We start from the raw sequence: 23978 nt of genomic DNA on the forward strand, positions 1-23978 counted from the left end.
TAAAAAACCCTTCATGGCACTCAGAACCTGTTTCTGAGGTTGGTGCTATGATTCAGCCCAGCCTTGCTGCTCATCCAGCTCCTCCTGCTCTGTCCCAGCAGGATCAGGTTGGATCACAGCCTTCCCACCCTGCTGGGAGCTGCACCCACCACCTGAACCACCACATGGATCCCCAGAGCTTTTCTGGATCCCAAACATCCAAATCTGCTCCCCAGTCCCCCTGCTCAGAGCAACCCAACCACAGCCACAGAACTTCCCCTCTGCTCCATCCCATCCCAGAATTCCAGGGATGTGAGTGAAAACAGCTTCCTCCACCCAGCTGGTGATGCTGCATGTTTAAAAATGGAAATTTAACAAGCACAGCACTGCTCTGAGGCATGCTGGACCCACGTAACACATCCTGGCTATTCTGGGAAACAGAACTGCAAAAGAAAAAAAAAGAATAAAAAGATTAGTCCTTCTCCTCTCTGGATGATTCCAGAATTTTTACGATGCTGAAGTCTAGAATTCAAAGGATCTTGAAAAAATCATTATAAATAGCAAACAAACACTTGGCTTCACAGATAACACAAACACTGATCCCATGAAACACATAATTGTCCCAGTTTGTTTTTTTTCTTCCCAAAAGCACAGGTTTATCCCTGGAAATGTCTCCTGGACAGAGCAGCTTTGGCTGTTCCTCTGTGGTGCATGATGTTTCATTCCTTGAGGTTCGGTGCATTCCAGTTCATTGCCAGTCAGGTGATTTTCCTCCTTTTCCCTTTGGAAAAGGAAAATTCCTAAGCTTTGTTACCTGAAAAAAAAAAATTCCCTGGGTGAAAGACAGCAGCTGAGGAGAGCGGAGGGGTGGGTGAGGGAGAGACAGAGAGAATTTGAACTGGATTTTCCCAGATTTGCAGCCTGGAGCAGAACCTGGCTTTTTTATTTTCCTTTTTTTTCTCTTCTCTGGTGTAAGAGGGAACACGGGGAGCAGCAGGGATAACCCATCCATAGGCAGCTGCTGGATTTTCCAATGGCTTGAGGCAGAGGAGCAGAAGCTGCCAGAGCTCCTGGGGGAATCCTCCCAGCTCCATCCTTCACACAGGGAGCTGCACATGGCTTGGGGGGGCTGTCCAAGAGTGCCAGCAGATGTTTTGGGTGGGTTTTTTTTGGCCCAGGTGTGTCCCTAGCCTCCCATTTTCCTCCTGGCTTGCCTCCTGCGGGATTTCAGGATGGTGTAGTTGGCGTAGCGCGTGTGCTGCTCCGACAGCAGGGGCACGTAGAACGCCCGCAGCAGCCGCGAGGACCTGGGGAAGCAGAGAGGAAAAGCAAATTGCACTTCAGTGCCAAATTTTCTCCTCCTTGGTGTTAAAAGTTATTCGCCCTTCAGTGCCCAATTCTCTCCTCCTTAGTGCTACAAAAAGCAAATCTCCCTTCAGTGCCCAATTCTCTTCTCCTTGGTGCAAGGAAAAGCAAATCGCCCTTCAGTGCCCAATTTTCTCCTCCTTTTCAGTGCCAAATTTTCTCCTCCTTGGTGCCACAAGTTAATCACCCTTCAGTGCCCAATTCTCTCCTCCTTAGTGCCACAAGTAAATCACCCTTCAGTGCCAAATTTTCTTCTCCTTGGTGCCACAAGTTAATCACCCTTCAGTGCCCAGTTCTCTCCTCCTTCAATGCCCAATTCTCTCCTCCTTGGTGCCACAAAAAGCAAATTGCCCTTCAGTGCCCAATTTTTTCCTCCTTTTCAGTGCCCAATTCTCTCCTCCTTGGTGCCACAAAAAGCAAATCACCCTTCAATGCCAAATTTTCTCCTCCTTAGTGCCACGAAAATTAAATCACCCTTCAGTGCCCAATTCTCTCCTCCTTGGTGCCACAAAAAGCAAATCGCCCTTCAGTGGTGTGAAAAATGCCAATCACTTGGTTTTTTTTTTTAAAAATTATAAGTTTAATAATAATCAAATGGTTATGAAAATAGTAATATAATTAGAATAACAAAATTTAGAGTTAGGACAATTACAAGATAATAAAAAGCAAAGAATTACGGACGTAATTCTCTCAGACACTAAAAGCATCCCTTGTGAACAAAGGAATAACCTTAAAAGCAACAGCCTGTTGCATATTCATATATCTCATACATGAGGCATAAATTTCTTGCAAATTAAGAACTTTTCTGGTTTTTGTCAGCTTCTCCTTAATCCTGGTGGTTCCAAAAAGAGGAGAGAAGGTGGAAGAATGTTTGTCTTTATGATAAGGAGGCAGAAACTTTTTATGGGCCTCCTTTGCTGCCATCTCTGTGTGGAGTTTCTTGATTATCTCATCTTCCTGCTTGAGCTTGTAACAAATCCTGTATCACAGAGTTTCTATTTTAACATTATGTTGTAACCTAAAACTGCATTTATCACACTACTTAAGAGAATTAATACAGCATCACTTTCTAACATTACAAATATAATATTCCTTGTAACATTTGCAAAAAGCCAATCATAAAATGTGCATTTTCCGCAAGTGCCCAATTCTCTCCATTTTGGTGCCACCAGAGCTCAACCTCGTGCCCTCACCGTCCATTCCCAGCAGGATTGAAAGGGAAAGAGGGCAGGGAGGTGATTATTGAGAATAACTGTGAATTATTGAAATGACTGAAGGAAATGAAATCGAACTGTAATTATTGAAAGAAATGAAATCCCAGATGTGGATATTCTCAGTTCAGTTGGGAAGGAATGTAAATAATTCTTTATCTCTCTTGTTGTTCACATTGTTTATAGATAAGTTCTGCCACTGAGGTCATTCACTGCACACCAATGGTGAGAGATGTTTTTAGTCTGGGGCCAATGGAATCGCTCTAGACAATGCTGTCTATAAAAGAGAAATGTATTTTGAATAAATCAGAGTTTTACTCCCAAGCCTTTTGAATCAGGGTTCTTTCATCCATCCTGCCTCAACGGTGTCAGGGAGGTAATTATTGAGAAGAATTGTGAATTGTTGAAATGACTGAAGGAAATTAAATCGAACTGTAACTAGTGAAAGAAATGAAATCCCAGATCCCAGCAACCAGGGGGCCTTGGGGGTCACACAGCCCTGTCCTTCGGGGCACTGTGAAGGTGAAGGGCTGCATTTCCCTCCTGGAATCTCCTCTTTTCCATCCCATCTTTCTGGCTGCCTTTCCCCCCACGCTTCTCTGAGAATCAAACAGCAGCCTCGAGGGGAACTGGCATTTTGAAGTTTGGCGCTTGTGCTCATCTTTTTGTGGATATATTGAATTACAGAGGGCTGGGCAGCTCTAAAACTCACACTCACCCCGTGCCCTGGCACTGCTGGGAGCTGGCATTTCACAGCCTTTCAAAAACTGGACCAGTGGAGCACGGAGGGCTTAATGATGTCTGGGTGAAATTAGCACCTTTGATTGGGTTGCTAATTGCTGGCTGAGAGCATTCTGAATGAATGTATTCTCTCACTAATGGTACACTCCGGGTTTCAATGTGAAGTGGACAAATAAAACGTCCTTCAGCAGCAGCTCTGAGCTTTGTGAAGCTTCAAAAATCTGAGGAACTCATTGAAATCGGGGTTGAGGCAGTTTTGCTTCCTCAGCTTCTCTTTTTATGTCCTTAAGATCACCTGGATGGGAAAATATCAACCCTTGCCAGCGACAGAAAGGCTGGAAAAGCAGCAGCAGCAGCTCTCAGATTTGGATTGTGAGTGCTCAGGGATGGCACACCCTTGCTGGTCACTTCAGCCCCCACATCTGCTGCTCTGGACATCCAATTCTAGCGATGTTTTTTCAGCAGAAAGGTGAATTGTATCTCTGGACATCCAATTCTAGTGATTTTTTTCCAGCAGAAAGGCAAATTGTGTTTCTGGACATCCAATTCTAGTGATGTTTTTTCAGCAGAAAGGTGAATTGTGTTTCTGGACATCCAATTCTAGCGATTCTTTTTCAGCAGAAGGACAAATTGTGTTCTGTTTGCTTGCACTGGAGATCTTTAAAAAACGCAGCTGAAAAACAAAGGCAGGAACTGCCACTGGGAGCTGCATCTCCCCAGGGACTCCCGGGGCTCCTGCACAGCCGGGCTGGGCTCAGCTGGCAGCTCCTGCACCCTCCGGGTCCCCTCCCAGCTCCGAGAGAGGAACCTTCACCTCCTGTCACCTCTGTGTGTCAGCTCAGCCACCTCAGACAGCAGATGGCACATGGAAGGGGCTGGGTGACAGATGACAGGGAATATATTTAATTTCTATTTGCATTTGCTGCTAAATTTGTCCCCCAGAGACGGAGTGCGTGGAGCCTGAATCAGCACTCAGCTGCCAGCAGCAGGATCAGGCCATGGCTGCTCCAAGCTGGCTGAGCAGGGGCTGCTTTTCCAGGGGTTTTGGGCTCTGAAGGAAGCAAAAAAACTGGGATCTGCTCTGCTGCAGCACAGGGCAGCTCCCAGTTACCTGAGCTGAACCACAGTGATCCTTGAGCTAAGCCTGAATTTCAGGAGAAGCAACTCAAAAACTGCTCCAGCAGTGCCAAGGGAAGCTGTTGTGGGATGGAAGGAAACCCCAGGTGAAGATGTTCCAGTCCCCCCATCCCAAATTCCCAGACTGAGATGGAATGGCAGCACTTGGACACCTGCAGTGGTGAGAGATCCCTCCTAAAAGTGCATTTTGAAACCCGAGTTTGGTGAGGGCAGAGCTCAGAGAGAGGCAGGAGAAGAGCAGGGAATGGCAGGAGGAAGGGGAACTCTGCCACAGAGCCACCTGGGCAGGTCCCAGAGCCACAGGGACAGATCCCAGTGCCACAGGGATGGGTCCCAGTGCCACCTGGGCAGGTCCCAGAGCAACCTGGGCAGGTCCTAATGTCACCTGGGTGGGTCCCAGTACCTTCTAGCCACAGGAAGCTCATGATCAAAGCTCTCTAAAAACCATTTCGTGTTTGCACTTCCTCTGGAGGTTATATTCTCTACCAACACACACATTTCAGAAGCAATTCAGCCGCTTTAAAAACAAAAATATGGAAAACGACTGGAGGAAAATACCATTAAAGGGAACAAGACAGCCTCTTATCAAAGCAGGGTAATGCCATGCTCTAACAAGGTGACCCAATCATTAATTTTGCACTACAAATTTTATTTTTTTTTTTAATGGAAAACCCAAGTGTTTGGAGCAAGCAGACAGCTCAGCCCTAAAGAGCTGGAAAATATGTGCTCCTCAGAGGGGAGCTGTGATATATTTCCCCTTTTCTGTGCCAGATTCGGAGCGCTCAGCCAATATAGAATTAAATGGACCTTGGCAAAGCAGCTTCCTGAGGAGCATAATTAGCTGGTGGCTTGGAGTGCTCTCTAATTCAATTAGCAGCACCATTTATCAGAGCCAGCTGAGATTTACATTTGCACTTGCTGACGTCAATGGGAGACTCGCAGCGAGCCCCAGAAGCCTCCAGTGCAGCAGGACTGAACCAAGCTGCTGGGGTCACTGCTTGCATTTATTTCATTTATTTTCACACAAGAGCTGCACTTTGGGCTGAGCTGGGGAGGTGCTTGATGGGTTTGGGTTTTTTTTTTTCCCCCCTTGCTCTGCAACCACTGAGCTGCAAACCTGAAACCTCAAAAGATAAAGCAAGCAAGATAAAGCAGCTGTAAGAACACACCAATGTGGCTTTGAAGCAGAAATGCACATTTAAGGGCAAATCCTCTGCACAAGGAGTGACTTTGCTGCCTCATTAAGAAAATTAATTGGCCACCTCCTTCCCCCTTCCCAAATGGAGCAGCAGGTTCTCCTGGAAAAGAGAGTTCATGGAAGACCTTGCCAAGGAAAGCTGTGTGTGTCAGCAAGCTGGGACCAGCAGAGCTCTCCTGGGAGCTGCTCAAACATCACCACTCCTTCCCCTGCCATTCCCAGCCCCACTCCCTGCAGGGAGCAGGAAGCAATCAGGTCTCTCCTGGAAAACAGGAGAGCACTCAACTCTGGGTTTGTTTCTTACAGAGTTTTTTCCAGGCTCTGTCCTGGGTGCCACCTTCATGAGCAGAGCTCTGAAGGGCTAAATCACATCCTTGTACAGCTGAGGAGGGTTCCTGTATTTGCAGGGATGTAGGAACAATGTTCCCAGTTTGACAGCCCTGATCCCACTCCCTGACAGCCTGGAGGAGAGCAAACCCCAATCTTTGCCTCACAGAGACTCCTGGCCAGGCACCCCAGCAAGGTGTGCAGTGAGCAGCACAACCTCTGCAGAACAGACTCCAGCAGGGATCTCTTCCATGGATTTTCTGGTGCCTAATGAAGGTGTGGTCCTGCTGACTGCCTCCTCTCTCTGCCAACTTTCATAAAATTCTTCAGAGCTTATTCCCTCTGATGATTTATACCTGTGTTGAATTTGGCTGGGACAAAACAGAGTGACAAGTCTCCTGGGAGGAGGTGACATCCGCCTCATTTCTTGGGAAAGCAACCCCAAAAAAATATTGCTTCAGCAGGAAGCTTTATAAAGAAATTCTTTATTTCTTTATAAAAATACTCCTCACCACTCTCCTTATGGAGTTTCACCCTCTCCAGCAACTTAGGTCATAAATTTTGCAAGCAGGAGTTTGACAAAAGCTCCACTTTGCTGGGAATTGGATTTCAAGCTGGCATTTACCCACAGGTCTCTCTTCCCTGGCCACTTTTGCAAACAGAAATCCCAGCCAGCCAGCTCCCATTCCTCCCTCTCCAAAGTGCAAATCCTACCTGGAAGCATCAAGGAATGGCTTGTAGGCAATGGTCAGCCACTCTTCTTTGTTGGAGGAGTACCTGGGCTCCCTCGGGCTCTCTGTTGCTGTGTCCAGGTCCACCAGGTAGTGGCATTTGGAGATGTCCATCTGCAGGAAGACAGACAGTGCTGGCCTTTATTTCCTGGGGTTTGGTCCCAGCAATCAAAAGAGGGGTGCATGCCCAGCAGCAGGTGAAATGCTTCACACAGGACACAGGTAATGCAATTTGAAGGTCTTCAAGCAAAACCTTTGTGGGGGAATCCAGCAGGAGAGCACATTATGAAACCTCCTCCTTCCTGCTGGGACTCCTGTCTTATCCTGCCTTACTCCCTCAAACTCTTCCTCGAGGGATTTCAGCTCACTCTCCCACAAAATTTTACTGCCAACTTCCTCGGCCACGCTTGAGATCCCTTTTCTGAAGGACCTTTGGGGTTTAAAGTAACAATTTAGCCTGAAAACAATTTAATTAGGTGGATAGCAGATGGCTCTGTGGCATCACAACTGAGTGGCAAATGAAATTACACCACAGGAAACGCAGCTGAGGATGCTGAATCCACTTCTTGCTCTGTGGGAGAGGAACATTCCAGGCCCTGGGAGAGGCTCTGGCTCATTAGCAGAAGGACTCCCAAACCACTAACCAAGTTTTTCTGGAAGTGATGTAGAATCATTCAGACAAAGACAAGTTGCTGCCTCAAGGACCTCACTTGTCTCATCCTAAATGCTGCCCTAAAAGGGCTGGGACTAAAAATTCCAGGTGCAAGCCACGTTTCCCTAATATCTTCACACTTTAGTGAAGCCAAGGATGATATTCCTCCTGCTCTGAGGACCAACACAGCACCTCTGCATTGATTTTGGGATTTACACAAGACTTGGGTGATGCACAGACCTTGAAATGAAAGAGAGGAATGAGTCTTAGTGAGCAAAGCTGCGAGGGATTTCTAAATTACATCCTCTCTGTTCCCCTTTCCTTTTCCTCCTCCCACTCTTTCTTTATTTGATACCACAGCTCTGCCAAGTGGAGGAGAGCTAAATTGGATCCCATCCTGACTGACAGGAGTGGGAACAGCCCAGGGCTGGAGCTAAGGGCAAATCTGCTGCTGCCATGGGGTCTGGAGGGTGTCAGAATTGAAGAGAAACTGCTTAAAACCCCATTTCTCTGAAGGCAGCTGCTGTTAACAGCTTTCAGGCCTGATCTGCTGCTCCTGCTTGGATGTTCTTGGTAAGAAATAATATTCCTTATCTCTTTCTTAGCACTTCCAGAGACAAATGCACCTCCCCAGCCGGGCAAGTGCAAGGTAAGTGCAGCTCAATGTGCTCAAGGAAAGAGAGATTGCAAAACAAGATCAAATCACTCTTTCCTCAGTGTCTCATAGCAACAGGAACACTGAGGTTCCCTCTTCCATTTCCAAGCAGAGCAGTAATAGACACTTACACCTGAAACACTGAGATCTACAGCCAATAACTGGTTCTATCCATGGCTCAGATAATCCTCCTGAACCATTTGTTTTCTCCCCTTTAAATGACCAACAGCCTCGTGCAAATATTTAGATTTATCCCCTCTCACAGTCCTGTCTAGTCCTTGCTAATTATTCTTCTACTTTTTTAAAAATCTGGATATGCTTGTACTCACTAAATCTGGGGAAAGACCTTGATCTCTTGGTGTAATTAGCAGGTCAAAAGTAAGAGTTTTAAGCCCCTGTTTAATTTCTGATTTCTGAAGAGATAGGCCCTTGAGCTTGCATGAGAAATAACAAAGTTGTAGGGTGACATTAAGGAGCAAGCATGAAACAAAAGTGTGTTTTGCTCTATTAGTCACAGGCTGTAGCAGCCAGCTGTCTGTGCTAAAAATAAGCCCCAGTTCAAGATTTCATAAATTAAATGCACTGCAGCAGACAGCTCCTCTCAGGTGGGAACACGCCTCCTTCCCATTTCCAGTAACTGCATAATCAGTCTCAAAATAAGAGTTTTAACCCAGAAGACTGCCAAGATTGAACCTGTTAGTAATTTTAAACATGCTAGCTAGCAATAATTTAAAGGCATTCCTATCTGTGCACTGGTTTTGTTTAGTTCAGCCACAAAATAAATCAGTAATACCAATATACATTATCTAAGCTGATTCCCACTAATGCAATTAAGTTCCAAATTAAGTTCCTCCTCCTCAGTTGAAAATGTGATTAATAGTTTTATATTTAAAAATAAATAAAAGAGGAAAATTTCAATTCCTGCTCAGTGACAAATATTTTCTGTGGGGGACTTCAAATTATTCATTCCTGTGATCACATTAGCACACTACACTAAACCCAAAACTGCAATAATTAGCTTTTACTTCTGCTGCTTCTTTTATTGCCATTATATCTTCAAACTGGCAGATGAAAGGCAAACAGAAGCCACTCACAAGAATGGGGAGATTTCCAAGCTCTGCAGAGGGACCAATTTTGCTTTGGAACTCCCAGGAAACAGAAATGGGGAGATCCACTCCGAGGCATTGCGTGGATTGAAATGATCCAGTGAGGTAAGGGACAGAAAGCAGAATAAATCCTTACGTATCGAGAGGGCTCCTCCTTGTTCTGGTCGTTCATGTCCATGGGGATGCTCCTTGTGGCCATGGGCCCCTTGGCAAAGGGTTTGGGCAGCTGGCCCCGGAATTCTGACAGGATGAACTGGAGCTGCCAGCTGCAGAGAGCAGGGAGAACACTTTGTGGGGAGAGCACCAAAACCAGACCCAAGGACATCATTCCCAGACATTCCCAGGAACTTGTGGCCAGTGTGCGTTACCCTGGTTTTTAAAAGTGTTAAGTTTTCCGTTATAGTTCTTTTGAAAATTTTGGAACTCTATTGTGGCAAGCACATTTCTCCCCCTCTCAGGATTCTTCATAGAGGTGCACAGAGAGAAATGAAAGAGAAAACACATTCTATTTCTGCTCCTTGTTTTTCCCATGTGGATGTGTGTGGAGAATTGTTTACCTGGGGTGATGCTTGGTTGGATTCTGGTGAGGATTGTTTGAGCCTGGTGGCCAATCCAGTCCAATCTGGACTTGAGAGAGGGTCATGAGTTGTGTGAGAGTCAGAGAAAGTAGTATGTAGTTTTAGTATCCTCCTTTTATATAGTATATTAATGTATTTTAGCATAGTTATAATAAAGAAATCATTAATCCTTCTGAATTGAGTCAGACATCCTCATTTCTTCCCATTGGGTTCGCCTGCATTTACAATACTCTATATATTGCAAAATCAAAAACAAAATTAGCTCCTTTTCTCTTTTAAACTTACCAAGCTTCTGTGTATTCATTTAGTGCCCAACAGCAACCAAGTGTGCTGACGAAAAACCTTCAGCATCCTTTATTTGACTTTAACACTGCTTATGACACTGCTGGTGACACCAGAGATCCAAGCTCCTGAGGGCTCCCCGTTATTCTGCCCCTCATTATTGTGCCCCTCGTTATCCATCTCGCCTAATTGCACCTCTGGCTTGGGGGCACTCACTTGTCTGGCAGGAGGAAGCTGCTGGGGAACCTGTGCCACTCCTTGCCCACGCAGACGTGGACTGGCCTCCCCTCTGGCACCGTGTGGATGCTGGGGTCAGTGGCAATCCTGTGGAATTCCGGGTACAGGTCCAGGGGCCCGTGGTAGCCTGTGGGAGGCACAACATCATCACTGAGGTTAAAGGAAGAGGGGAATTTATGGAAATTTATGGTTCACGTATAAATTTTTAACTCGCTGAATAAATGAACTATGCTAAGAAGTGGATGGATTCAAAGCTTCCCCTCTTACCCTTGGTGTCCCTACCAGTTTTATTCACATTTCCCTGTCCTGGCTGTCAATGGCCACCAAAACCCCCCAAAAATATTGATGAGGTGGGAAGGCTCTGATTCCAGCAATGTCCAACCCATCTCCATTAAGGACTCATGCACCTAATTCAAGTTTTACACAGGAAAATGCTTTTCCAAGTGGGATTATCTATTTGAAAGCTGAAATATCTGCTTTAATACCAGTCAGCTTTTAGATCAGTGGAGTTTACTGGTGGAAGGTGAAGAGGATTTTTAAGCGATGCAATTCACCCATACAGATTTATGAATGAATGTATAATTAATAATTCCTGCTGACCATCAGAACTTATTCCTTCCCCCTGCAGCGACAACACCCAAACTTCTCGAGGCTCCTGATTTGTACAGCAGAATTTTTGCAGGCTCTGAGCCCAAGAGCCAGGAGAGCAGAGGGCAAAGCTGAAATACCAACCTTTGAATAAGGCAACAGAGCGTGACAGTGACAAAAGGCCAAAGAGGAAGACAGTCCCCAGGGCCAGCCAGTTGGAGGACACTGTGTAGTGCTCCAGGCGGTAGCGCTGGAAGATGAAGTGGTAACATTTCTCAGGGAAGAGATTAAAAAAAAAAAAGAGACAATATGAAGTTACTCCAACTCTGATCCGCTCAGCGAAACTCTCATTTTTCATTCAGTTCTTACAACACTGATCCGTTCAGCAAAATTCTCATTTTTCATAAAGATCTTCCAACAGTGCATCCCCCCCACCAGATCTTTGGGCTTTTTAAACTCAGAGCCAAATACACAAAATACTTCTGTGTATCAAAATACACAGAGACTCAGAGGGCTTAGTCATATTTAAGTGATAATTTGGGGTATTTCAGCATATTTAAGTGATAATTTGGGGTATTTCAGCTCTTTTCCATAGGAAGGTCTCTACGTAAATTGCTCTCCCAAGGGCTCCAGCCATTCAGCAAAATTCTCATTTTTCATACAGCTCTTCCAACAGTGCATCCCCCACCAGATCTTCGGGCTTTTTAAATTCAGAGCCACCAAAATACACAAAAGTTCAGAGGGTTTAGTCATATTTAAGATAATTTGGGGTATTTCAGCTCTTTTCCTTAGGAAGGACTCTGGACCTAAAGTGCTCTCCCAAGGGCTCCAGTTTGGTTGCTCCCAGGTGAACCAGGGGCAAGTGTCCTTTCCAGAGAGCTCTGCAGAAATTCCCTGCACAGACTCACCTGATTTTCCATGCTGGACTGAATTCCTGCCTAACACAAGCTCCATGACCCAGATTTCCAGAGTGACCTCTGGTTGTTTACCCTGCCTGCACAAACCACAGCTTTGAAGTGGGTAAAACACCACAGAGCACATTCTGCATCCAGCTTTAAACACAAGTCACTCTGGAACTGATAAAAAGAAAAAAATTGATAAAAGGAAAAAATTGATAAAAAGAATAATTGATAAAAAGAAAAACTGATAAAAGAAAAATTGATAAAAGAAAAATTGATAAAAGAAAAAACTGATAAAAGAAAAAAAAAAACTGATAAAAGTCCTTTAGGTTTGGGTTTTTTTCAATTAAAAAGCCTTTCTGGGAATAGCCAGAAGGAAACAGATCCAGTCCTTGGCTTGGTCCCTCCCTCCTGTGCTGCAGGAGTGGTTATTCACTCCCTACTCTCAGCTGGTTTCTGTTTCTCTTGTCCTGTTTGCATTTTTCTCATAACATCCACATAGTTTGGAGGGGGAGAGTGACAAGCTTGTCCTGCTGGTGGGCAATCAGTTCCAGATTCTCAGCTGGATGCTCCAAAACTGGGCAAAACGTCATCAAACAGTGGCAAAATATGCAAGAAATGTACACAAAACGTTCCTAAAGCCATATTTGCAATAACAATAAATTAACATTGCTCTGTGACGTTCTGAGAGCACAGAGGAATTCTCAGTCAGAGCCAGAAAATCGGTGACATTCCAAGCTGGAAGGCAAGGACTGGAACTCATCTGGGAGTGAATGGAGATACAGGGAGAGAACAGCATCTGAGCAAGGCAAGGATGGAAGGTGGGCAGGAATTCCAGCAGTGCTGCACAGCAGGACACAGCAGGAACAGCAGGATGAGGCCAAACAGCTGGAACAGGCCCCTGGCTGCATTCCTGAGCCTTTTTAACAGCAGAAGATGAATCATTCTGAGCTTTGGGAAGGTTTATATCAGCCTGTATTAGTGCTTTGCTCTGTGAAGTGTTTCAAGTGATGTTTACTAAACACCCAGGTTTTGGCTCTTCCAAATGTTCAATGCAATTCCCAACATTTAAATGAGATCCCTTTGCCTTTTTTTCAACCCTGTGAGGGATTCCTTCTGAAACACATCAAAATGCATTTCCTACACAGCCACATTCCTGCCCTTAGAGCTGAGCAGCCAAGGAGGCACAATTCCATCAGCAGGTTCCTGAACCCTCAGGGAATCTCTTGGATTTTGGGTGGTGCTGGCACTACAGCATCACAACTCCAGGAATTGCCACTTGGGATTGGAGAGCAACTCAAAGTCATGACAAAATAATGGCTGGGAGATAGTCTCAGCTATTTATTAAAAACCACTAGAATTTACCTGAAGAGCAGAGAGAGCCACAGCAGCAGAGAGACAGATGAGGGGGTAGATGGGGAAGAGAAATCTCTCTTCTTTGTGGGGCTGGCTGAAGAAAATCAGGATCCAGATGTACATGGGAGCCAGGGTCAGCCAGTAGGGACGGCCCAGATTCTGAACTGCAAGAAACAAAACATTAACAAAGGAGTAATGCAAGAATTCCTTCTCTTGCACAATCCCCTCTCACACCCAAAGCCCACTCTGGAGACCCCAACACGCCCTGTTCTGAGCACCCCTGTTGCTAAAACCCAGGTAACACACCCAAACAGCCAGCAGGGCATTTTCCTCAGAGGTTGTTTTTGCAGATTCCTACAATACTGACAATTCCAATGGCCTCAGAAGAGCAAAAAACAGAAAATAAGTGTTAGTGGATCCACCGAGACACAAAAGGCATCAGAAGTGCCAGGTCTGAAGAGGCAGACAGGAGTGCTGGGTTTCCTGCAGGGCATTGTACACACCGAGATCAGAAAGGGCCTCCTCAGGAGCTCCCCTTCCTCTCCCAAAGGATTCTTTAGAGCCTCAAGTTTGCCCAACCTTCACTGCCTCCTTACAGAAATAACACCAGAGAGCTCTGTCAGGCACCTTCTGCTTAACAGAGGAAACAAGTGATTCAAAACCAACAACAATTACCCTGAATTTCGGTCACACGGAGGAGGGCTCTGCACTGCCTGACAATTTTCAGTCCCTTTCCTACCCCCTTGCTACTCCCGACAGCAGAGTTAAGCAATTAAGCCGACGGCATTTCCCAGACAATAAGAACAAAGCACTTGGCAGAGTCGCTCCTGCTGTTAAGCACAAGAACACCAAGTGAACAGCAGGAAATCTTGCATTTACAGCAGCTCCTACTGAGCTTTTACTGCTTTCTGAGAGTTTGTCACTCACAGCCAAGGAACAGACACAAGCAAACACCCCTGAACATACGTTTTCATCGAGGATTGTGTTACTGTTTGCTGGAGTCAGATAAAAAAAGAGAGAGAGCAAAGCACTGACTGGACTGATGAATCTGGAGGCTGCTGCTGAGCCCTGATGAATTTTCCTTGGGAAAACAGCAGAGAAGAATTTACACTTCCCCTCTGGAGTCACTTGCAAGTGTCATGTGTTTAAACTGATGTCATTTTATTCAAGAAAAAGCTCAGTGTGAAGCAGGGAATATTCTGGTTCCTCTTTTTTCTTTTTTTATTTTATTTTATTTTATTTTATTTTATTTTATTTTATTTTATTTTAACTCTCAGTATATCCACATCCACAGGGACACTTCCCAGAGCATGGGGAGTCTGGCAGGGCTCAGACCTGGAAGCTGAAATATCCACAGTGCCCAGAACAGCCCAGCTTCAAACCCAAAAGGTCTCTACCCATTTCCAGCTGCAGACAAGGTGGGAACAACAGCAGCTACAGCTTTTCCCCCTTTAGGATTACTGACTGGGCCATTCCCAATGCATTAAATGTCAGAATAAAGCTTAGGAACCACACACCTTGTCAGGCTTGCTTTTTTTAACACATTTTTCCTCTTGAGGTGGAGGCAAGGAACAATCCTGAATCCTAATGAGCTCCAGGAACTTTCCTGGTGCTCCAAAGGCTTTCACTGCTCCCAGTTTCACTTCCAGGAAAGAAAAGCTGCTCTTTGGCAGGCAGACTCTGCCAGCTGCCCTGCACTCACCACGGAATTTCTGCAGCAGACACTCCATCAGGCAGGTCAGAGGCAGCACGAGCAGGGCCAGCACAAAAACCACATTGAAATTCAGAAAGCCATTGATGAAATAGAAGTACCAGGGTTCTGTACCTAAAGGGTGAGAAAAAAGGAAAAAAGAGCTTTGAAACACAAGCAGGAATGGATGGAACAGCAGCTTTGGTCCTTCTTTGCCTGACACAACCCACCAGAGTAGCTCACACCCACACCTGCCCAAGAGACTTCATTGTCTTCCTGCTCAGAAATTATTTTTCTCCTTATTTTTTCACTGGGGGTGAAAAATAGTCAGTATTACATTTGCTGCCTGAATCCCAGAGCACTCCAACAGCCAGCAGGACTCTGTGACACAGAACTCACCCTTGCATTCAGGACAGCAAGGAAGCAGAGGTGGAAACTGGTAAAACTGGGAAACTTGACCCCCAAATTTATTCTTTCTTTCTAACTGCAGAGGAGTAACACAAAACCACACAGTGTTGTGTAATTCTGGAGTGAGGGTGTTCATTCTGGGCTGGCAGGAACAGAAAATGAACCAAAAAGGATTAAGAAGGAAAGGAGTTTGTATTCTCACTTCACCCCAACAAAGACTGCCACTAAATGCTGGTTTTGGTCCCTCCTTAGACTCAGCACTATTTAAATGTCCCAAATTCAGGCTGTTCTGACACAAACAGGAGCCAGGCAGCTCTGCCTCCACACTTGGGAACTGGCTGCAAGCTCTGGAGGATGTAAACTGAAAGAAACTCCAGTCCAACTGTCATTTATTTAGACTCTTAATTCAGGATGCTTAAAGCCCTTCACAATGAGGAATGCCAGTTCCTCTCCACACATTTCCCACTCTCTCAGTGTGATTAGCTCAATCAGCCAGTAAATGACACGCGGGGGCTTTAATCACTGCACTGTTGTGACATGTGTCACATGCCACAGCAATTTCCTGCAATCAGAGCCACTTACATTGGGTCCGTGTTGAAATTAATCAGACAACTGAACAGCAGCAAGGAAAACCTGAAAGCTCTGCAGCTCCTGCAGCTCCAAAAATGGGGAGAAGCTGCACTGGGAATGGCACAAACGTGGCACTGGGGTCACTGCTTGGCCAAGCAGCTTGGGTTTATAGAGGAAACCCTGAGTTATTAGCACTGAAAGCAAACAGCAATTATATAAATAAGTTTTTCATCTTTGAAGGATGAATCCAGGCACCATCCTGTCACCTTTCTGGCTGTGATGGAAAGCAAAGGGAATTCACCCTGAATTCACCTCTCTCTGCTCTGGTTTCAGATTTGGCAGCCTGGGAGTCAGGAGTGAAGGGCACTTTATGAAACACAACTCCTCCACAATCCAAATACAGCCCAGATAACACTGCTAATAAACAGATCAGCTGCTCTGAAGCACAGCTTGCACAAAAAAAAGAAATAAAGCCTGCTTGCTCACATTTTATTGCAGTGTGACTGAATTGCCCAAAAAAAACCAAGCACTGGAGCCTCCCCTCCTTCTCCAATGAAGGATTTTCTTCTCTGTGAGAGGCTAAAAAAGAATAAAAATGGGGAAAAAAGAGAACAGTGCACAGCAGGCAAAGAGCACCAGGCTGGCTCAGTGGTGACGCAGCCATTCAGAGGCACTCAGGCTCAAAGCCTCTCAGGGCAAAAGGGTTTTTATTCCTGTTATTCTCATGGCTCAAGGTGAACTGAGACAGAACTGCAGCCTCAAAAAGGAACGAAGTCCTGGCCCAGAACATTATCTTTGAAGCAGGGAGGGACACTGAGAACTCTCCATGCTTAGGGTAATGGGAGTAGGCTTGCAGAGCAGGAGAGGAGATGGAGAATCCTGCAAGGATCCACATCCAGAGCTGGGCAGCTGTGGGATACAGGAGACAGAGTGGTGAAAGCAGTGGGAAAGGAACACCCAGGCAGCTCCTGGCATGGGGGTTCCGTGGGGAAAACCAGCTGGAAGCACTGTCAGACCCCCAGGGAGAAAATGCTTTGAACTCTGAGGTGTGGGAATGGCCCCGGGAGCAATTCCAGAACTCAGACTCAGGAGTGAATCAAACTTTGCCACACTGCACCTTGACCACAGGAATGGTGAGGGCAGCTCAGGCCAGAGCAGGGCAGCTGTAAAAGAGGCTCAAGACAAGGAGCCCCACCCTGGGCTGAAGCCTGAGTGCAGGAACTGCAGCTGGCAAGCAGCAAGGACGCTGCAATAATTTGGTCATGAGTCACAGCCCTCATTCTGAGTCAGTCTGCTCGCTGCATTCCCTTTATTCTCACTCTGCTCAAGAAACAGGGCTCCACAGAGAAAGGTGTCACATGAACAGCTCCAGCACGCTCCACCCAAGCTGAATAAAGCCTCCCAAAGTGGGACAAAACTTTGGTCACAAATTATGACTTCTTAGAAAATAAAGTTCACAAAAACACCCCAAAGCCTCAGAACCAGGGATATACTCTTGGCAGCTATTTTCCCTTGGCTGTAGAAACCTAATCACTCCAGAGAAATATTAACTGCACAGACAATATTTATGTAGAGGGAGCATATTGCTAAAGACAGAAGGAAAAAAAAAATTAACTGAACCTTGTCTCAAAAATACTGCAGTGCTTACACTGGAGATGATCTGGGCTGGTGACTCTGCCCCCATCATGTGAACGTTGGGAAATCCCAGCTTCCAAAGCCAAGAGGGATTGGCCAGCCTTTCATCTCCCCTGGCAGTGTTATTTCTCCCCAGTGTTCTGAAACTCTCTAAACACACAGCGTTGTCCTGGCCACACTGCATTAAAGAGCAATTCCAGGCAGGCTCTTTTACTAGCCTGAGGATGTTGTATGAATGTCACTGTGAATAAAACTCTTCAGGACAGACTGGTCCCTGGAGGCTTCTGGAAACAACTCATGCACCAGTGTGGAAAAGGTCAGGCACAAGGCCCTGCCAAAACCTATGAGAGACAGAGCCTGGAGTTTACTTACACAAAACTCCCAGCCCCACACTTCAGAGCCTTCCTGCAGAGGCCAAGAGCTGTGGCAGAGCAGCTGCTGTCCTGCTGTGGCACGGCACAAGTGACAAATCACCACTCAGCACCACCCAAAACAGCCCCAAAACACCCAAGCAGCAATGCCAGCTGCCAGAGGAAGCCTTGCTGCTGCTCACCACTGCTGAGCCCTCCTGGAAATGTCCTCTGGCCTCAGACAGAGCACAGGCATCCTCTGCTCTCTGCCAGCCCTCCTGAAGCCCTGCTAGAAATTAATTTCCAGCTCTAGAAGTGCAGGATAGGGACAGAAAGAAGTGTGGATTCTGCACCATTCCTCACTTCCCCAAAGCTCTGTGAGGAGCAGCAGCCAGGAACAAGATTCAAGCTGACGAACACACACAGTCACTTGTGCTCAGACACTGAGACACCTCCTGGCAGTTTCACGGGCGTGGAAAGTGAACAAAAGCAGCTCAACTCCCAGCGTGGAGGAACCCGGAGCTCACTGCCAGCTCGACAGAGACATCCCGTGTCCAGAAGCAGCAGCTGCAGCCCCTGGAGCCGGCAAGGCTGCTTTTGCTTCGGGCACGGCAGGAAATCACTGCCAGCCAAAGGCCAGCGTAGCCAGAAAAGCTCGGGCTGCCTCCCTGGACTGTTATCCCCAACTCACCGTAGAGATCAGGGCCGTGGGGGGTGAACACATTGTACAAAACGATGTTGAGAGGTGCCACCACCAGCTTCCCATAGTAATAGCTGTCCACCACCACCAAAGGAACCTGGAAGAAAGCAGATTTTAGTTAAAGTGCCAGCAGCTCCAGCTGATCTTCCTAAAGGAACTCATGCCTTCTATTGCCATCCATTTCCTCTTTGTGTTGTTGCAGGCACTCACCAAAAACAGGATCAAGGACACCACACACCAGTTCAGGAAACTTTTCCACCTCTTCTTCAGGATCAACAAGTCAAAGGCAATAGGAAGCCTGAAAGAGAGAGCAGCTGTCAGCTGGAGGCCTGGAGAGCCCCACTGCAGGCTCTGCTGCCCCTTCAAAGCAGGAGACAGAACCACCACTTCACTGGCCTCTCCACCTATTCCAAATTCATCATCCAGCTCAGGTTTTACTGATATTAATGCCAGGAAATCTGCCCAGCCGAAGTTGTTCAAAAGCCAGGGAGCCTGTAGCAATGATCCTGGGCTGTGCTGGCAGCTCAGTGCCTGCTGGCTCTGCCCAGCCAGGTGAAAAGCACCTGGCCAAGGGCAGGGACTGCTCCTTACCCCAGAGCTGCGCTGAAGGGCCAGCCCAGCAGGGCTCCAGCAGCCACCCCCAGCACTGCCACCGAGGTCCTGTCCATGTACCAGCCCGTCATGGCCACCACCGTGGTGTACATGCAGAAACTGCTGGGCAGGAAAGCTGCAACACAAGGGGATGAAAGGTCAGCACAGCTTCCCCACACTTCACCCAACACCTGCAGCGAGTGCTTTACACAAGTCTTACAGTGGCTGGGAAAACAGGTACAGCCAGCACACAAAGTGCTAAAGTGTCAGCCTCCTTCCCTAGAACAAAAGATGCCAAGGGAAAGCAGGCCAAGAGCCTGTTTAAAAGGCACAGCATTATTAAAAACAGGAGGCAGCAACAAGAACAGGCCTGGAAATTGGAACACAGAGAACAAAATTTGAATCAACGCTTATTCTGTCATGAGAATGCAACAAAGAGCACCCTGGAGATGGGATTTTTCTTCCCTCTGTCTTTGTTAGTGCCAGTGCCAAGCCAACTCACCTGCAGAAGCACAGAACATCCCCGTGCTGAGCACTAGGAAGGCCAGCATCAGCCTGCTCACGTGCAGCCCAAACTTCTTGCACACAGCCCTGGGGAAGCAGCAGAAAAACAGGTACCACAAACCAGCCTCAGGGACAAGAATCAGCAGCACCAAGGCATGCAGAGCCACAAACAACTCATGGAGCAGCTCTGAGCTGGGGGATCCCAACACTCAGCTGCTGCCTCTGCCTGGGATTTCAGACCCTGGGTTAACACCAGTGCAAAACTCTGGACGGGGCCTGGCTTCTCCCAGCTGTGCTTGTGCAAATCTCAGTGGCTGCACTGCTACATCCATCCCTCTGTGATCCTCACCCCTCACAAAACCCCATCACGCAAAAAAGCCAGAGTACTGACAAACAAAAAACTCATGGAAAATCAGGAATCAAGAGGCAGCAGGTAAAAATAAAAATCCCATTTAGACAAGATAATTGCATGTTAGGGCTACTGATTTTAGTGGCTGTAAACAGCACTGGCAGAGAGATTACAGACAGCAGCAATCAGTGAGTTCCATCACATTCACTGAGATAAGCAAACACAGCACCAGACTCTCCTCAGCCTGCAACATTCCCACCCTGCTTGCTGCCAGCAGTGAGAAAAGGAGTGGAGCCAACAAAAAGCTGGAGTAGAGGTGTGGGTGGGAGATCTGGGAGTGCAATTTTGTCCTAATTGTGGCGTTCTGACCAACATCTCAGTGAGTTATCACAAGAAATGTATTTTCTCATCTACACACGAGCCTCAAAGCCTGTTTCCAGTGGTAGGAACTGTCCATGGCACTCACACTGCTCCCACACATCCCCTGCAGATGCTCTGACACTCACTTGTAGAAGTAGAGTTCACAAATGCAGCTCAGGAAGGCCAGGAAGCATCGTAGGAAATAGAAGATGAGAACCTATTAGACACAGACAGAATCTGAATGAGGCATAGGACACAAAAATGAGCTTGTAAAGCATCAGGGGAAACCCACAAACCCTTGGAAATCCTTACAGGGAGGTCAAAGTTTGCCAACAAACAAAAAAACAACAAACAAAAAAGTGTTTTATAAACATGAAGTCAATTTCAACACCAAACAGGACAGCTGTTTCCCACAGACTAAATGTACATTTCTTCCCCTCAAAAGCAGCTTCCACACACAAAATTTACCTTGTTGGTTTGCAGAACCCTGGCATGGAACCAGGCTGGCAAGGCATGGAGCCACAGGTAAGCATAGGAGCGGATGGCATAGGCTGGAGAGTACTCCCACGTCTGAAACCCCTTCCCATAAATGAGGTAGTGTGTCTACAACAAAGACCAAATAAATAAATTAACCCGCAGCACGCAAAGCAGAGAGTTTTCCACTCCCCACCTCTGAATCCCAGAGCAAAATATTTCTCATTGAAACAGAGGGATCAGCACAAGTTTCTAAATAAATCCGCATTTGCACAAGGCAAGTGGAAACTGAAACAGAGAGCACAAGGTTCTAAATAAATGTGTATTTGCACAGGCCAGGTACAAATTGGCAATGCCAATTTGCGACTCACCGGCTCCCAGTAGTTAAAGGTCTCATCACAATCCGAGATGTTGCTCAGCAGAGCTGCACAGAACCTGGCCGAGATGAGACACTTGAAAGCTGTGGATCCTTCAGGGGCCCAGACGTGCCCCGCTTTGCTCCCGGATGATCTAACCCAAAAGGGGCAGGGGGGGGAAAAAAGAAACTGAAAATTACAAATATGCAGCAGGGACACTCGGCAAGGAGATCAAGGCTCACAAGGCGACCGTGAGCAAAGGGCAGGGGAAATGCCAGTCCCCTCACAGGGAAGCACCAGCAGCCCCCGGGGGATGCTCGGGCACCGGCCCCGCAGCGCGGACCGGCCTGCGAACCCCGGCACCGGCAGCGCCGGTGGCCCCGGTGGCTTCAGCAGCCTCGGTGGCCCCGGTAGGCTCAGCAGCCGCAGCATTCCCGGTAGCCCCGGTGGCATCAGCATCCCCGGTAGCTCTGGCAACCTCGGTAGCCCTGGTGGCCGCAGAAGCCCCGGTAGCCCCGGTAGCCTCAGCAGCCTCAGCATCCCCGGTAGCCCCGGTGCCCGCAGCATCCCTGGTAGCCCCGGTAGCTCTGGCAGCCCCGGTAGCTTCAGCATCCCCGGTAACCCCGGTGGCCTCAGCATCCCCAGCAGCCCCGGTAGCCTCAGCATCCTCGGTGGCCCTGGTAACCCCGGTAGCCCCGGTGGCCTCAGCATCCCCAGCATCCCTGGTAGCTCTGGCAGCCCCGGTGGCCGCAGCATCCCCGGTATCCCCGGTGCCCACAGCATCCCCGGTAGCCCCGGTGCCCGCAGCATCCCCGGTAGCCCCGGTGGCCTCAGCATCCCCGGTAGCCCCGGTGCCCGCAGCATCCCCGGTAGTCCCGGTGGCCGCAGCATCCCCGGTATCCCCGGTGCCCACAGCATCCCCGGTAGCCCCGGTGCCCGCAGCATCCCCGGTAGCCCCGGTAGCTCGGGCATCCCCGGTATCCCCGGTGCCCGCAGCATCCCCGGTGGCCGCAGCAGCCGCAGCATCCCCGGTAGCCCCGGTGGCCGCAGCATCCCCGGTAGCCCCGGTGGCCGCAGCAGCCGCAGCATCCCCGGTAGCCCCGGTGCCCGCAGCAGCCCCGGTAGCCCCGGTGGCCGCAGCATCCCCGGTAGACCCGGTGGCCGCAGCATCCCCGGTAGCCCCGGTGCCCGCAGCATCCCCGGTAGCCCCGGTGGCCGCAGCATCCCCGGTAGCCCCGGTGCCCGCAGCAGCAGCAGCATCCCCGGTAGCTCGGGCATCCCCGGTATCCCCGGTGCTCGCAGCATCCGCGGTATCCCCGGTGGCCGCGGCAGCCCCGTGTCCCCGGCAGCCCCCGCTCGGTGCCCGCGGCACGCACTCGCTCCGCGGCTCGTCGCCGCCCGCGGGCTCTGCCCGCCGCCCCGCTCCGTCGCCGCCGCCCGCCCGCGGCCGCTGCCGGGCCCCCTTGGCCGCCATGCCGGGTACGGGCAGGCGGCGCCGCCGGCCGGCCCGAGCAGCCGCGGCAGCGCGCCCGAAGCCGCCGCCGCCATGCCGGGTACGGGCAGGCGGCGCCGCCGGCCGGCCCGAGCAGCCGCGGCAGCGCGCCCGAAGCCGCCGCCGCCATCGCGGGTGTGGGCAGCGCCCCTGCGGCGGCGGGGCAGCGACCTGACGGGAATTTTGGGGGACTCAGGGGGCTTGGGGGGGTCCCAGGAGGAATTTCGGGGACCCTGATGGGAAATTTGGGGGTCCCAGGGGGGTTTTGGGGTCCTGGAGAGGTTTTTGGGTGTCCCGGGGGGGGGACTTGTGGTGTCCTGGAGAGAATTTTGGGGGTCTCAGGGGGTTTTTGGGAGGAATTTTGGGGGTCCCGAGTAGAATTTTGTGGGTCCTGGGGGGGGGGGTTGGGGTCCTGAAGGGAATTTTGGGGTCTCATGAAGTTTTTTGGGGGATCCCAGGAGGAATTTTGGGGTCCTGAAGGGAAATTTGGGGGTCCCAGGGGGGGTTTTGGAGTCCCGAAGGGAATTTTGGGCGTCCCAGGGGGTTTTTGGGAGGAATTTTGGGGGTCCCGAGTAGAATTTTGGGGGTCCCGGGGCGGGTTGGGAGCGGGAGTGACAAACGGACCGGGACTGACAAACGGACCGGGAGCGACAGAGGGACCAGGACAGAGGGACTGGGACCGACAGAGGGACCGGGACCGACAGAGGGACCGGGAATGACAGAGGGACCGGGAGCGAGAGACGGACAGGGACCGACAGAGGGACAGGCACAGGGACAGCGATAGGAACTGCGACAGGGAGAGCACTACCCTGCACACCCGGGGCCATCACCCGTCTGTGTCCATCACTCACCCACCCGGGTCCATCACCCACCCGGGTCCATCACCCACCCGGGTCCATCACCCACCCGAATCCATCACCCACCCGGGTCCATCACCCACCCGAATCCATCACCCACCCGAATCCATCACCCACCCAACTCCATCACCCACCCGAATCCATCACCCACCCGGGTCCATCACCCCCCGGGTCCATCACCCACCCGGGTCCATCACCCACCTTGGTCCATCACCCACCTGAATCCATCACCCACCTGGGTCCATCACCCACCCGGGTCCATCACCCACCCGGGTCCATCACCCACCCAACTCCATCACCCACCCGGGTCCATCACCCACCCGGGTCCATCACCCACCCGGGTCCATCACCCACCCAACTCCATCACCCACCCGGGTCCATCACCCACCCCGGGTCCATCACCCACCCCGGGTCCATCACCCACCCGGGTCCATCACCCACCCGAATCCATCACCCACCTGGGTCCATCACCCACCTGAATCCATCACCCACCCGGGTCCATCACCCCCCGGGTCCATCACCCACCCGAATCCATCACCCACCCGGGTCCATCACCCACCTTGGTCCATCACCCACCTGAATCCATCACCCACCTGGGTC

General features: G+C 49.3%; 1 protein-coding gene across 3 annotated transcripts; it reads right to left on the minus strand.

Annotated features, from left to right (window-relative positions):
• Positions 1-316: 316 nt before the first annotated feature.
• Positions 317-22503, minus strand: ALG9 (ALG9 alpha-1,2-mannosyltransferase). 3 transcript variants are annotated; one of them, XM_077788022.1, is made up of 16 exons: positions 22406-22503; positions 21045-21183; positions 20668-20802; positions 20346-20416; positions 19489-19577; positions 18987-19122; positions 18606-18693; positions 18387-18492; positions 14745-14867; positions 13052-13206; positions 10932-11061; positions 10179-10326; positions 9239-9368; positions 6673-6803; positions 1194-1286; positions 317-793 (listed from the first exon to the last, which is right to left on the minus strand). In XM_077788022.1, exons 1-16 carry the CDS (start codon positions 22501-22503, stop codon positions 790-792), a joined length of 1776 nt encoding a protein of 591 aa, XP_077644148.1. In that variant the 3' UTR covers positions 317-789. The 3 variants fall into 3 exon arrangements, with proteins under 3 accessions (XP_077644148.1, XP_077644147.1, XP_077644149.1); XM_077788021.1 differs by having other exon boundaries at positions 317-1286; XM_077788023.1 differs by lacking the exons at positions 20668-20802; positions 21045-21183; positions 22406-22503 and having other exon boundaries at positions 317-1286; positions 10932-11037; positions 20346-20412.
• Between the last annotated feature and the right edge of the window lie 1475 nt (positions 22504-23978).

The sequence above is a fragment of the Lonchura striata genome, chromosome 23 (genome assembly GCF_046129695.1).
Source record: "Lonchura striata isolate bLonStr1 chromosome 23, bLonStr1.mat, whole genome shotgun sequence".
Taxonomy (NCBI): Eukaryota; Metazoa; Chordata; class Aves; order Passeriformes; family Estrildidae; genus Lonchura; species Lonchura striata.